This window comes from Mytilus edulis, chromosome 6 (genome assembly GCF_963676685.1).
Source record: "Mytilus edulis chromosome 6, xbMytEdul2.2, whole genome shotgun sequence".
In the NCBI taxonomy this organism is placed as follows: Eukaryota; Metazoa; Mollusca; class Bivalvia; order Mytilida; family Mytilidae; genus Mytilus; species Mytilus edulis.
This window is the reverse complement of record NC_092349.1, coordinates 3159341-3175897: the sequence shown is the minus strand read 5'-3', so window position 1 is coordinate 3175897 and position 16557 is coordinate 3159341. Positions and strand designations below refer to the sequence as shown.

Below are 16557 nucleotides of genomic sequence, written 5' to 3'. Positions count from 1 at the left end.
GGAGGGTCTTGATATCATTCATTCAATATAAAAATATGCCAATGAGACAACTCTACACCAGGGACCAAATGACGTAAAAGTTAACAACTATAGACTAGACCACAATACGACCTTCAACAATGATCAAATCCCATATCACATTAGTTTGTTTGTTCTATCATTCATACTAATGGTTAAAAGAGAAAACGATCTAGAAGAATAATAATATATATACTCTGTCTACCCAACACTTTGGTCTAGAAGAATAATAATATATATACTCTGTCTACCCAACACTTTGGTCTAGAAGAATAATAATATATATACTCTGTCTACCCAACACTTTGGTCTAGAAGAATAATAATATATATACCCTGTCTACCCAACACTTCGGTCTCGAAGAATAATAATATATATACTCTGTCTACCCAACACTTCGGTCTCGAAGAATAATAATATATATATACTCTGTCTACCCAACACTTCGGTCTCGAAGAATAATAATATATATACTCTGTCTACCCAACACTTCGGTCTCGAAGAATAATAATAATTTTATATAACCTCTGTCTACCCAACACTTTGGTTTTGAAATCGTTTTGAAACCGATCAAAACTGCATTTAAATCGATCTATTAAACTATAAATGGAAACGCAACTTTTAAGTTTTTATTTGCTATCAATGACTTTGATTTAATGTACATATTATCGAAAATGCTTACTATTAAATCACAAAGGACGGAGAGAAAAAAAAATGATTTTCTTAAAAATGCCGAACTGAATATATATTCTGATCTCCAATTTGATAGAATAAAATATAGTGATCTTACTGATAACAAAAACATATTCTGAATCCAGATTTCCCAATGCCTTATAGTGTTAAATTTTGAAGAAAAAAATATTTAATTGATAGCATCAAAAAAGTAATTATGACTCCAATTCCACTATTTGTAGTTAAATGGTTGCTCACTAACGAAACTACTCACATCGTCATAAAAATTATCATATTTCAGTCCCTATTTCAGAAGAACTAATTTAAAATCTTAGTAAATTATAAATCAAAACATGTAAATTATTCTATGTCGATACAAGACCGAGTGTGATACTTAACTTTTACAAAATAAATGAAAGACAACACAAAACATAAAAACAGTAATGCAGACATAAAAAAGATACAACAGCAAAACGTAAGGACCATACTTAAAATGGTATGATTGAGTGCCTCTTTAGGTAATGGCTTAAAATAAAAATGGCGTCTTTCGTGTCTGTAAAGACAAAAAATATATCAGCTGATAATTTGCATTAAATTATTTATCATGAACGAAAAATGGTAGATTGTTGCTACACGATGCATATAACGCCAAATTGTCAACGAGAAATCTGTTTTGGCCTGAATTCTTTATAACGTCAAGGTTATTTTAAAATACACCAGAAACACGTTTCATCTACATACATACACTCAACTATGACACTAAAATTAAATGGTTTGAAGGCCAAATCAGTTACGAAGTTGAATATTGACATCTTATATGGCGTCATAACATAAGCCAACATATGCAGGGACATGAAAATTATTCTTTGTAAGCAATACATATTTTTTTTCTACATGAAATGAATTTCCCATTTCGACCCACTCATACTTGATTCAACAGAATATTAAAGTGACCAATTGAAAATAAGAAAAACTTGGTATGAATGTCAAGAAATAACTATTCTGAAGATCTTTTGTATAGACCATGATATTGAAAATTTGTAATATTAAAATAATAAACTTTATTATTTGTGGAAATATGTGTCCCAATGCTAAATATATCATATCACATCATCATGATATTTATAAAGCATAAACGTTTAGGAATGGTATTTGAAATGTTTCTTTTTGTTGGCTTCTTATTCTTAGTTATAGACTATTGTTATTCAATCCTTCAATCTGTTTTGATGAAACATAATTATGCAACCCCAAATTTACAATTTGGAGCAAGTGTTTGATTTTCGATGCAGGTCTTGTTTTTTTGCTTTACTCGGAATGAAATTGATGTTTTAAATAAAGCCACCAGTATTTATAAGAATATAGGATAGAATGAAAACAGATCAGCAGGGTCAGTTCTTTGGAACAAAATGTAGGTGTTTGTTTACTAGTATTCGTATGTGTCCCATGGTTACACAAGACTGCCCCAACCAATTAAAAAACTCAATTGCATAGTGTTTATATATAGATAAGAAAGGGAGGCCCCTTTTGCATTTTTATTTAAACTGGTTGAACATACGGTAAAAATATGGTATATTAAAACAAAATTATAAATAGATTTTTAAACTGGCTATTGTTTTATTACAATTTTTATTTGTTACAATATCAAATGTGAAAAGGCAACTCATTATGCTGAAACCTCATCGTAAATTGATATATAGGTGCATGTGCTTATACAATACTCTAAATGCCTCTTAGAAAAAAGGAAAAATAAATTAAACAAGATATCACAACCACATTCCTCAAAGGACAAGAAAAAAGACCTCAAGTGACGAGGTTTTTAAGTTGGGTTATGCTCATGAAGCCGGATTGAAAATGTGTTTTGCAGACTTCAACTCATCACCTTTTTAATCGATATCAATAAAAAACATACACACAGGATCACTTATTAAAACATACACACAGGATCACTTATCAAAACATACACACAGGATAACTTATCAAAACATACACACAGGATCACTTATCAAAACATACACACAGGATCACTTATCAAAACATACACACAGGATAACTTATCAAAACATACACACAGGATAACTTATCAAAACATACACACAGGATCACTTATCAAAACATACACACAGGATCACTTATCAAAACATACACACAGGATAACTTATCAAAACATACACCCAGGATAACTTATCAAAACATACACACAGGATCACTTATCAAAACATACACACAGAATCACTTATCAAAACATACACACAGGATAACTTATCAAAACATACACACAGAATCACTTATCAAAACATACACACAGGATAACTTATCAAAACAGTAATGTAGTGTTTATTATTGTAAAACATATAAAAGAAAAAATGCAAACAAAACGATAATGAGCATTAATCGAGAAAATGAAAACATCGGACACTTTAAAAATAAATTCCATTCGTCCGAAGCGCTTTTCTAGATATATAACCTTCATCAGGAACGCTCAAACCCGAATGTTTTAAAACGAAGGATGTACAAGAACAGAAACAGTTGAAGAGCTACATGACAAAAAAATAATAGCTGAATTCATTTAAGGTCATCTTTGCCTCAGTGTGTCAAAGCCTTAATTTCCTGATAATTCTATTCATAAATTTAAAAAAAAAAGTAATGTGAGCAAAGCAATTGAGTTGAGATGACCAATAATAATCTGTTTATCGTTTTTTACCTATGACGATGTTTTTAATTTCATTGACATCGACACGTGTGCCATTATGGTAATTATCGCTATTTTACAGAATTTTCCGTTGATCTTACTGGTGTCTTCAACCTATGCCAACATTTGAAAAATATATATTCAATCTAGTATGCCTACAAACAAAATACAATAGATGTTGTTATAACAATGAATTATTAATTACCTGTTAAATACAGTCAGTATTTTAAAGCATTAAAACTTACTCCTTTTGAAATATTGATTATAAATTATATTGATATATGGAGAATAGGATAAAGTTATTACAATAAAACACTCTTTTTTGGTAAAATATTTCCAAAATTTTGTTGTTCTAGACGTGCAATTAAAAAAAACACACAAATAAATGAGTAAATAAATAAGAATTATAAAAGAATTGAATAAGAAAAAGAAAAAAAATATTCAAGATTTTTTTTAGTATACAAGATTTGCCCACTTATTACTTGTTGCTGAGTAACCAAGCTAAACAATGTATTTAGGTTTTTGAATTTTTTTCAGATATTCGTACTCCTTGCTTTTTTCCCTACGTTACAGGGCAAAATATTTTGCTCGATAACATCCATTTTCTTTTTATATAAGACATCAATAGCTCATAAAAAATCATTTACTAAGATTTAAGCAGATTCTAGATTTTTCTTTCCAGTTTGAAAGCCATATACTAAGGCCAACTAAAATTAATTAGTAGATTTTCATCCAAATTTTCGAAATAAATTGGGCGGGAGGGAGGATTTTATTTTTTAAATTTTATTTCATATGAAATCTTCTTGTCACATGTTATTCAAATATGCAAGTATAATAATAAGCTAATATAGCATGTAAATACATGCATAATGTATCGTGTATAAGACAATAACAATCAAAGGAGTAAACAACGACACAGTTATAAATAAAAAATAAGAAACAACACAAACTCCACTAAAAACTGGGAGTGAAATCAGTTGCTCCGGGAGGGTATTAAGTTTTTCCTACACCGTATACGGCACCCGTCGTGTTATTTCTTTGTTCAGTTCGGTAATGATGGAAGGTTATTATGACTGAGGAAGAATATCAGTTTGATTTCTGACACACATTTGTCATAATTGCCAATCAGCTCATGATGGCGACAATAAAATGTCTTGAGTAACGACCTAGTAATTTGATTGATTAATAGCCCTGTCTTTGCAACTTTTGAGAAAGCAGTATTCCTCGTTAAACAAAATCAACGTTCTTTAAGCTAGTATCAATTGAGACACATATACATGTACTCCATATACTGGTGCCGCTTTTTCAAATTCGTAAATATATATATATATCTCATTGGCAACCACTGTTATACATGTAATTGCCGCTTTAGAAACCTATTTTATAGTAACAGCAGAAACGTGGAGGAATGCTCTCTTCGATTGGACTACCTACACCAATTTTATTTTGCTTTCTAAGCAATGGTTTGTTGTCCTAATAAAATGAAGCAAATGCATTGGTATGCAACACAAGTATGATAAGTACACTGAGAATAAAATGAAAACTCAAAACAGTGTTGAAATAATAGGGTTGGTCCTTAAGATGCAAATATAATTACAATGAACATAAGTTGTGTAATGACTCTAACATTGGTACTGGGACAGAGGATGTTTGCTGTTTGCCTACAAGAAATGAAAGGCATGGCTAAATCTAAATCTAAATCTAAGGGCTTGCTATAAATTAATAAATTAAAAACGCGTAAGTTTGTCGACTTTCTGAACTCAATACAATACGGTCACCAATCTAACAAGTTCATGCTTGTGTCAATTTCTTTATTCCAGTCATGATTTTTGTACCAATGTGTTCCACGATTCTTACGCTCTTGGGTTTCATTCACAGTCCAAATTTTTTGACACAAAGTCAATGTATAAAGATAAAAAAAATCCAAGATGTTTTACTCACAAACATTTGTGTCATTTCTGACATACGGCGATTTGCATTCTTGGACACAGCTTATTACTCGTAACCCGAATATTTCACGCCCTTCTCGTAATCAATCTCTTTTCTCGGTAAATGATGTTGTCATCATTGATCAGCAGAATATATCGACTTAATCTTTAGTAAGAATACTCTACGAAATACGAAAACCGAAATTTGAAACAGCAAGTTTTATAAATAAAACGAAATTGTCGACGGTTACCGGTAACGGAAATGAACAAATCCGGAAATCGTAATTTTTTCAAAAATGTAAAAAATCGGGGCGGGAAGATTTCAGAGTGGCTGGCGGGGATGAAAATCTATCAATTAATTTTAATTGGCCTAAAGCAAATATAAGGTAATAGTCTGAATTAGCATTTTTTCGTCTTTAATTTTTTTTTATATGTTTTAAAAAAAGAGTTTCATGGTCTATCAATATTCTTTTAGCTTTATTTGTCCCTTAACCAATGCTCTTCTGACTTAAAGTTTAAATTCTTGATTTTTCTTTTAATTTCACCCAATTTACATCCTTTAATCTGATATATAATATATATATATATATCTAAATTTAAAATACATTTTATCAAGTTCATTCTGATGTCAGTATTTACGAAATATATGTATATATTTGTACAATAGAATACATGGAAAGGTAGAATAAAGCATTTTCGTAATAAGTAAAACAAATATATTCAAAACACAATTATTTCATAAAACCCTGAATTATCGCCTATACAAGACATCACACAATTTCGAACACTACCGTAACGTTCTTGATGATAAAGATGTAATAACAATGTCGCAGTATAGGACAATGAACCATAAACTGCCGATTGAAAGTGGTAGATGGCAAAACATTCCCCGAGAACAGAGAAAGTGTCCGTTGTGCAGAGTTGTTATTAGGTGACGATACCACTATGTAATGGAATGCAGCAGTCTCCTGACAGGTAGAACACTACTTATTGACAAGAAATACCTAACGAACTGTAATGTTTTAAAATTTAATGCTATTATGAACTAAAAACAGAAATCTAATTAAAACTTCGAAAATTGTGCCAATTTACTAGAATTATAAATGACAAACTGGATTCTCTCTGATGTTAACCTACTATACTGATACTATACTGATCATACCGTTGTAAAATAACTCATATTTAATGCTTCCTCAACAAATGTACAATGCAATGTAATGTAAACTAATATGTTTTTCTGTATATTCAAACGGACAGTAGTTTGACAGGCCGGAAATCCAACAACCTGACTTATGATTGTCGTAAAGATTGTTGCAATAGCGTGAACTTAAAATATGCGTTAGATTACTATTAAAGGTGATTACCTTTGTTCAACTTAGGTGATACATTGTACCAGAATAAAATGATATACTATAAATACGGAACTGTAAAAACAAATACACTTTTCAATGTGAAGAAGATTTTAATATTCATAATTTCTGTGCATTTGATGATGTGATTCCAATTTTTTTTTAAATACCATCAAATAATTTCATCATATATAGTATTATATTCACATGATAATGCTATATATCCTGAACATGCATGAAATAGTTGCCACTGGACCTAAAGCAACCTTCAATAAGCAATTGTTTGATTATGCTAATTTCTAATACAAAAGAGATCAGCAACACATAGTTACCTTTATTTTGACTACTATTACAAGTAACAAAAATAGTCATGTGACTGTGTACACTTAACGCCAATTTTAAATTGTTTGTAAATTGATTGGCCTCTAATTATTTTTTGCTTTTCTAACACTAAATCTGTTGTATTTTATTCAACCTATGCCAACATATTTTTTTACAATTTTATACCTAAATTTCAAAATGTTAGCATAGGTTGAATGAACCATCTTACTAACCGATAATTTCCTTTCTCAGTACAGTAGAGTGATATGAAAAAGTAAAGGTAGAAACTAAGGGCGCAATTAACGTCAATTCAATTAATAATGCGTCATACATGTAGGTTATAAAATAATGATAAAAAGATGAGTATCTTGGTCATATAAATCAATCCTAAAGGGGACATTCAAATTTATAAGTAAAAAACAAACTGACAATGCTATGGCAAATAAAAAAACCCAATGAAAACAGTTAAAAGACAAATAACAGCATACAAACCACATCAGAGAAAACTAAAGGCTGAGCAACACACGAACCCAACCAAAAACTGTAGGTGATCTCATGTGCGCCGGAAGGGTAAACAGATTTTGTTCCCCTTGTGAAAGATTAGAACATGAGAATTCCTTGACATATATGTTATTTCTTCCAAAATATCTCATTGACATTTAACACATTTAATCGTCTATCATGATACAATGACATCTTGGTAAAACATTTCTTGATATTAATAATATGTGACCTTAATTCATGTGAATCCCAAAGATAATTGTCAAATAATGTCACGATCTAAGACGAGATATAAGACATTACGTAGTTCGTGATTCTTACTATTGTCTATAGTCATAGAAAGGGAATAAACTCTCCAGAATGAAGGTGGCACAATTAGCTTGTTTTGTTGTATGCATTGCAGGTAAGGATACTGAAGTTTTAATTAGAATGTTGCATTTCAGTGTTTTGAAATTAAGGACTACCAGTGGAACATTTAATGCCTAACGACTTTTAAAAAAGATGAATTCGACCTTAAAATCCTAAACTCTTTAAATACAGTACAGTCGGTGTCTGGTGCTATTGCGCAATATTGTCGTGAACAAGTGTTTTTTTTATATTTAATATTTTGATTATTTGTTCTTTTTTTACATTGCATTTTTAGGTACTTTATAAATCTAAACGATTTCAATCTGATTGAGTTCTGTTGTTGTATAACGTCAAAACTTATATCATACCGAGTCAGAACTAGGTTATATGAAAATGATCTATTATTTTAAGAAATGTTAGCTAATGAATAAAGTTTAAGAATAAGTTACAACAATTTTAAATTACTGTTAACTAATGTTTACCATAAACCCAAAATCACTATTCTGGAATCCTAGCAGTGTATGTATCACATGAGTCACATTGAAGCAGATGACTAAAACGCATTCTAATTCCAGATTGTCTCCATACCTTATTGTTAAGGTGGTACCTAACGCTACAGGGAAATAACTCTGTAAAATAATCAAAACGTTTTAATAACGTTGTGTTGTTAACGGAATATTAAGTTGCTCAATGATCAAAATTGGTGTTTGTCAAACCGCTATATAACCAGTGTAATTTTTCTGACAAAACGGTTGGTTCAAAATTTTTGAAATTTTTATATTTTTGTTAAAGGGTAAAAGTAAATACTTTATTAAAATTTTATGAAAATTCAACGAACTAAATTAATTTTAGTGAAAGTGTTGGGTACCACCTTAAATTGAAAAAAAAATAAATAGATTGATAGCGTCGAAAAACAAAAACAAAATATATTTAGACTAAAAACCATACCCCTGCCCTTTTTGAAGTTAAATATTTGTTCCCTAACCAAACGTTAACATGCTGAATAACTATATATACTATGTATAGATCATATGATCTATAATCAATGACTGCTGAAGTTACAATACTTAACGTCCAGTGGCAAATATGTCATGCATGTTCAGGACATTGAACTTGAAGAAAGTTAGTTGTTTGCCGATTCAATATTTCGACATGAGCCAAAAGCATAACCCTATAACATATAACATAATTTGCAACAAATGCATACATAAAAAACTAATGTGGATGAAAATTTAATATATATTGTTTTGGGGGGAAAAGGGGGGGGGGTGGCGCAGACGTAAGGGGCAAGGCTGATGTTAATATGTTTATTGTCCTGCACTTGGATGTGATCATTGACACCGAGGGGGGGGGGGGGGGGGGGGTTGGAGGGAAGAGTAAAGGGGCAAGGCTGATGTTAATATGTGAATTGTCCTTTACATGTATGTGATAATTGCCACTGGGGGGAAGGCAGAGTCAAGGGGCAAGGCTGATGTTAATCTGTTTATTGTCCTGTTCATGTATATGATAATTGCCACTGGGAGGGGGGGGGCAGAGTCAATGGGCAAGTTCTGTCTACCCTCTATGTGACAAATAGACATAACAGTCGCATCCCAAATGACAACTGTGACACACAGATCTATATTGGATTTATTTAGTCTGAGAACGTATACTGTTAATGAAGCCACGCCCCTTTATTTAAAAATTTTGAACTACTTCCCATTTGAAACAAATTTATTTTCTAGGAAGAAATATAGATTCCTACACTGCAACAAGTGTATTACGATATTTCTCCACTCTCGACAGTTAAATTTTATTATTTAAAGCGCGAGGCTTGCCGAGCTCGGCTTTAAATAATAAAATTTAACTGTCGAGAGTGGAGAAATATCGTAATACACGAGTTATAGTATAGGAATCTGTTTCTCTAATGATTTTTATCCTTCTTTTTCAAAGATTTTCAAAAACTTGTGTTTTTTATATGCGACGTCATCAGGCATGGTCGCCTTTTTTCATGACGTCACAATAGGAAAATTCAGAAGAAAACAAAACATTTAGACGTCATAATCAAATTTCGTCTAATCATTTGCCGAGAACAGATTTTTCACTAGTGAGGAGAAATATTTTTCTCACACCGGTCAGGAAATGTGAAAATAGCACAAAAATTAGAAAACTAAATATTAAGTGTTCTGTTTCTTATATTGCGTTAACAATACATTTCCTGTTTCCTATTTGATAAATGTGAATTTAAATATAATATATTTATTTCCGCCCGTCGTTTGTCATTTGAAAGACAAGAATGTATAAGAACCGCAATAACCGAAGAGCTATATGACCAAAAAGGTTAAAGTCCAGTGACAAATAAAAACATATTCAGAAAAAGAACATGTAAATATTATATCATATATTGTGAACCCTGCTTTGAATTAGACCGATACCTTGAGCCGGAAGTTTAACGTGCTCACTCAACAGGTAACAAACCACAGGAAGACATGTTACTCTACCCGGACACATTATTCTGACTCCGTGCCGACCAGTCTTTGCTCTCACTCTTAAATGCCGCATGATTAGAGGAAAAGCAGCAGATATCAGTTTTTAAGTCTTTGATTTGACCTGTTTGGGGATGGAACACACGACCGTCAGTTCTACATCATTGAATAAATATTTTACTATGCCATGGTGTTTTTTTCAGTTTGCACGGCTCAAGGTTGGAGCTCTCAATATAGCTGTAGAGCCATTGAAAGATCTGATTGTTATCAATATGGAGACCACCCAGAATGTGGAACCAACGGTGTAACCTACAGAAACAGGTATTTTGAAATTTAGTGGTTTTGTGTTTTTGTATTCACTGTGTAGAATCACCATCTGATATAGGTACCCGAAGCAAACAAACAATGATAGCAAAAAGTGTCTATTCTAAACCCCGCACAGTTAACAACTGTTTGCCGCTTTTCGCCGTGCAGTTATCCGCTTTATTTACATGAACTTCTATATAGAAAATAGCTTTTTGCGAAATACAGTGTTTTACAAGCTTAAATTTGATATACCTTTGTTCTACGAAAAAGTCAAAAGAATCGTTGAATGATATTAAGTTTATGTGTTTTTAGCAAGTTTGAACCCATCCCATGATTAGTTGAGCAGGTATCACCGCATTCGTTTTTGACAATTTCAAGAGATACAACCAATCAAAGATCATATATAATTAGCCCTAAAATAATAGCTATATTATTAGGAATCGCTATGATCACGAAACTTTACTTGTCAGTAAAACGTAGTATATAATGAAAATGGAAGTAATTTGACCTTACCCGATTTCACATTATTTTTTCCATCGCTTTGGAGGTTCCACTATCCGGTGGTGATGTTACACAGTGGTTTGTTGGTGTGTCTTATTTCTTCTGTTGCATCAATGTGTGACTCATTGCTTTGTTTTATGATATAACTAAAGTTTTCTTATTTGATTTTTTTTTGCTGAAATCATATAATGTTGATTGTATATGATTAAAGAGGACTGTTTGTAAGTTGTAATAAACTTGTGCCCCATAAGATTGCGTTACTATTGAAATACAATTGAATTTTACGAAAATGTTTAAAACAAAACAATTTCAAGCCTCAACGAAAGTGGCGTTAAAATCCAAATGTCTAATCATAATTTTTGTTTTCACAATGGATATTATTTGGAAATAAAAAAGTTGGTTATTTTCAGGTGTGATTATGGTAAAGCTCACTGTGCTGATAGAAACCTCCACGTTGCATACCAGGGGGCGTGCAGCACAACTACAACTATGGCACCATCTGGTTCAACTTCCGGTACCGGAACCGGAACTGGCACAGGGGGAGGCACTGGACCAGTCATAACCGGTCCTGAGGCTGTATTTGACTTCTTTTGCTTAGAACTTAGTCATCACCCATGTGATGCAGATCTTGAAACCATTTGCGGTTCCGATGGAGTTACATACACAAACACGTAAGTATTGAACAACCTTCTTTAAAATTTTCAGAAAGACATAGAAAGATTTGGCGATACGTTCCTAAATTAGCCACCAGAGTCTTGATAGAAAGCCTTCATTTCTGTTTTCTTCAATTTTTTTGGGGAATTTTTCTCCATGTTATAAAAAGAACTTATTCTTTAAAATTATCTATTACACCATTTTACTATTAGATAGATATAGGAAGATGTGGTGTGAGTGCCAATGAGACAACTCTCCATCCAAATAACAATTTATAAAAGTAAACCATTATAGGTCAATGTTAGATTTGTTATATTTCATGATTTCTTCATTCTGTACATGGTTTATTTCAGTTTCATTACCTAAATCTGTAATTTTATCACAGTTTTTATGCCCCATATAGAGGCATTATGTATTTTAGTCTCTGCGTCTGTTCTTCTGTCCGTTTGTCCATCTGTGTGTCCTGTTTGAGGTTAAAGTTTTTTGGCCAATATAGTTTTTGATGAACTAGTAACACTTGGAGTCCAGTCAATTTAAAACCTAATACACATATTCTCTATTACATTTTGTTCAATTTTAATGCAAAATTTGAGTTTTTATCCCATTTTTACAGTCTGAACATAGAAGAAATAATAGTGCGAGTTTGGCGTCCGTGAAATATAAACACATTCTTGTTCTTTTTTCTTGTGTATTCCATTACTCTCTGTTCTCTATTTTTGGTTTGCTCTTATTTTCCAATAATAACCGTACAGCTGATTCATTTCGCGGGTGTAAAATTTCGCGATTTTCATTGAATAAGGTATACGAAATATTTTGGCGGTTATTATTTTGGCGGATTCAAAATGATTATCAATACCTTTACATGTGCACTTTTAAATTGGCGGAATTTATTTTGGCGATTTTGTGATTTTGTTCTATCCTCGAAAATAAGCGAAAATTTACACCCTGCGAAAATAACCCGCCTTATGGTACTTTTAGGCTTTTATTGTCTCTTCTGTGAACCCTACCCACATCCGCAGTCATATGTAAACACGTTAAAAACATCAAGATAAAAAAACTCTTGACTTCTGTACCCTTAATTTTGACTTTTTTTCCTCTGATGTCTGTTTACTTTGTTCACACATCGTTGTCACTATAATGACATTTTATGCGACTATCATACAAGTGAATAGTTAAGCTAGCTTTAAAACCAGGTGTAATCCACCATTTGCTACATCAGAATATGCCTGTACCAAGTCAGGAATATTACAGTTGTTATCCATTCGTTTGATGTGTTTTGACTTTTGATTACGGACTTTCCGTTGTGAAGTGTCCTGGGAATTTGGTATATTTGTTATGTTACTTTTTGAGTATCTTTATTAAAATATATAATGACTTATTATACTACTGTATAGAACCTGAAATTCATATACAGATACGGACTTCACTAGATTAAAACAATTTTACAAGAATTAGCAGCAACATAGTATTATACAATTCAAAATGAAATCACGTATTTGATATATTTTGACATATGTAATGATAAAATAATGTTTATTTGTTTTTCGTTTCAGTTGCGAATACGAAAAACATCGTTGTACTCACAGAGAAATAACCATTGCCAAGTTTGAAAAGTGCTAAGCGTGACATAAAAAAAAGAGACACATATTATCTCTTATACGGGAAAGAAAGAATTTGAATTGTTATATAATGCCACAAAATCCTTATCTGTTCTTGTCAGAGCAATTAGATTGTTGTTCTTCATCTCAAAATTAGTGAGTTCTTCGATACTTAGCAAAACTTACACATAGCACAATAAGCCGGTTGCCAGTAACGCTATGTGAAAAATTTGTTACTAGATATACATGTATATTTATCAATTATGGACTTTTGACGAGGTCAATACGTTATATGTATACATGGACCTGTTCAGATTATATTGACCAAGGACGAAGTTTGATTTCAGATTTTCATATATATATATATAGTACAAAAAATATTATAAAAGATGTTATATCCTACCCTTTGATTGGAAAACATATCATACTCTGAGTTCAGTATTTTTGTGATTTTACTTTTTAGCATATAAAATCGTCAAAAATTGTTTTTAGTCTCGCTACACTCGGTGATGTTTTTTTAAACTTATGCAATTACACTCCTTTCAAAATCCAGAGTCCGCCCCCTAAATACAAGAATGCTTTTGAACTGTGCAGTAAATATATGATATTAAATGCACACCTTTGATGTGCATTATCAAGATTATAGCACAATATGAACAAAGATCATTTACTAATGCATGTCATGTGTTAACGATGTGTATTGCATAACACGGATGTGAATTAATTTACTCGCTGCTTTTTATTGAAAAACACTAGTGTGGGTAATTTGCTCGATGTGTATAGAAATACACAGATGAGGATTAATTTGCTCGTTATGTATTGAATAATAAGATAATTTACATGATACAATCACAATTTGATAAACGATCTCAGTAAAATACAACATAACACATAAAAAATCAAGAATGTGTCAATAGTACACAGATGTCCCACTCGCTCTAGCATTTCTTTGTTCAATGGACCATGAAATTAGGAACAAAACTCTAATTTGGTTTGATATTTTGCCAATTAGGTATCGTGCATTATTGAATGGCTATATAATGAAACTTCCCAAAAATCATAATCATGAATGAAAACTTACTTTATTGATATTAATAGTGGAATGTACTATGAATCATTGAGTGAGTTATAGTTCCTCATTCAGACTACGTCTTTACGTCATACAAGTGAGAGGTTAAGCTAGCTATAACACCAAGTTTAATCCACCATTTTCTACATAAGAACAAGCCGATACCAAGTCAGGTATATGACAGTTGTTATCATTTCGTTTGAAGAATTTAGGCTTTTAATTTTACCATTTAATAAGAGGCTTCCCGTTTTGATTTTTTCCTCAGAGTTCGGTATTTTTGTGATTTTACTTTTTTTATACAGCAATTTAAATCTCATTTGATGAACATTTATAAAAGTAGAAGTTATGAGGACTTTTGAATATAATCTTGCCATTACATAGGTACAGGCACACACATATGAGTATTATTTGACTAAAATCTTTCGTCAGAAAATTGTGAGTCAATTCGAAATAGTTGAGAACACCCGTTATATGCAAAGCTATGACTAATTGTCGGGATTTTAGTATACGTCAGGTCTTATTTTATCAGCTCTTTAATGTACATTAAGTTTTGATTTATTGGTGTGTAAAAGCGATGACCGTGCGCATATGTTTAATAGGAAGTGCACTAACAAAATGTTCATCAGTCAACCCTTTTACACACCAATATATTTACAAAAAGAAGCATTCAGTTCATAAATATTTTCAAACTGTTTGGCCTCATACTCTGCTGAAGATACACCTATTATCAAAATGCGCATCTTGTGCAGTACAATTGACACCTGTTTTGGTGCCAAACGGGTTTTCCCCAAGACAATCATGATCAATTGCCCACAACGAAAAGACAAACAGCAAAATACATCATAGAAAACTAACGACTGAACAATACGAGTCCCACAAAAACCTCGTGCGATCACACACAAAATTTAGATTATTTTGTTTTACATCTGGAATTCGTCAATTTTTACTCATTTTTGTTATTTACTTTCAAATCAGTGAACACAGGACTCAATACATATGATACAGGCATAACAGTTAGAATGAAAAGATGAGATTTGATTACCATTGAGACATTTATCAATATGTAACGAAAAGTTCAACAGGACATGATATATAACAACTGTAAAAAAAAATATAATAAACAATCATTTGACATATTTGCCCAATCAAACAACCTTAAGACCGAATGAACGAACTATTCCGACCTAATATTTAAAGGAATATTAAAAGTTGGTGCAAATATTTTGTTTTTGGAACGGAAGGAACTAAGGATAGAGTTATGTCTTCATCATATGTGAACGACAACATGGTGCGAAAATTGTAGTTATCCCTCCAAACTATTTTAACACCAGAACTGGTCGACCGGTACGGTTTATAGAATGTTTGTTGATTAAGTGACCATGAATATGTTCCATTGGTCGTAGCCTAAGTGGCGTGTACTTTTCACTGCTATGTGTCTGCTTGCAATTATTAAAGAGATGAATTTCACTAAGTATGCCGAAACTGAATACCCTGTTAGAACACCTATGATATCTATTATTTTGATAATTTTTGGTTTTCTTAGTTTTTAGAGGTTTTTGAATATGTGGGTCTAAGTACTTTTTTTTCTTTTATATCTTGAATTTGTTCACTTTTCTTTGACTATTTGATTTATTCTTAGTACCTACAGACTTTTCATTGACAAAAACACCTTTTTGAAAACTTAGTGTATCCTAGTCATTTTAAGCTGTTTTTCCATATCTAAATACATTTGCATTATTGTGAATACGCGTTTAAATAAACTCAGCATAGATACTAGGATTGAAATATTATATAAACGCCAGACGTGCGTTTCGTCTATAAAAAGACTCATCAGTGATGCTCGAACCACAAAATGTTAAAAAGACCAAATAAAATACGTAGTCGAAGAGCATTGAGGACCAAAAATTCCTAAATATTGACATATTTGCCCAATAAAACAACCTTAAGACAGAATGAACGAACTATTCCGACCTAATATTTAAAGGAATATTAAAAGTTGGTGCAAATATTTTGTTTTTGGAACGGAGGGAACTAAGGATAGAGTTATGTCTTCATCATATGTGAACGACAACATGGTGCGAAAATTGTAGTATCCCTCCAAACTATTTCAACACCAGAACTGGTCGACCGGTACGGTT

General features: G+C 31.9%; 1 protein-coding gene across 1 annotated transcript; it reads left to right on the top strand.

Moving 5' to 3' along the window:
• The first annotated feature begins 7732 nt into the window (after nucleotides 1-7732).
• Nucleotides 7733-13834, top strand: LOC139526945 (follistatin-like). Its single transcript, XM_071322128.1, has 4 exons — nucleotides 7733-7881; nucleotides 10495-10612; nucleotides 11509-11769; nucleotides 13306-13834. Exons 1-4 carry the CDS (start codon nucleotides 7839-7841, stop codon nucleotides 13370-13372), a joined length of 489 nt encoding a protein of 162 aa, XP_071178229.1. The 5' UTR covers nucleotides 7733-7838; the 3' UTR covers nucleotides 13373-13834.
• Nucleotides 13835-16557: the final 2723 nt, after the last annotated feature.

What these genes read in the sequence shown, in the direction of transcription:
- LOC139526945 (XM_071322128.1), top strand. Translation starts at nt 7,839, where the DNA reads ATGAAGGTGGCACAATTAGCTTGTTTTGTTGTATGCATTGCAG. An exon ending in TTTTGTTGTATGCATTGCAG is followed by an intron (nt 7,882 to 10,494) that starts GTAAGGATACTG and finishes TGTTTTTTTCAG; the next exon opens with TTTGCACGGCTCAAGGTTGG. An exon ending in GGAGTTACATACACAAACAC is followed by an intron (nt 11,770 to 13,305) that starts GTAAGTATTGAA and finishes TTTTCGTTTCAG; the next exon opens with TTGCGAATACGAAAAACATC.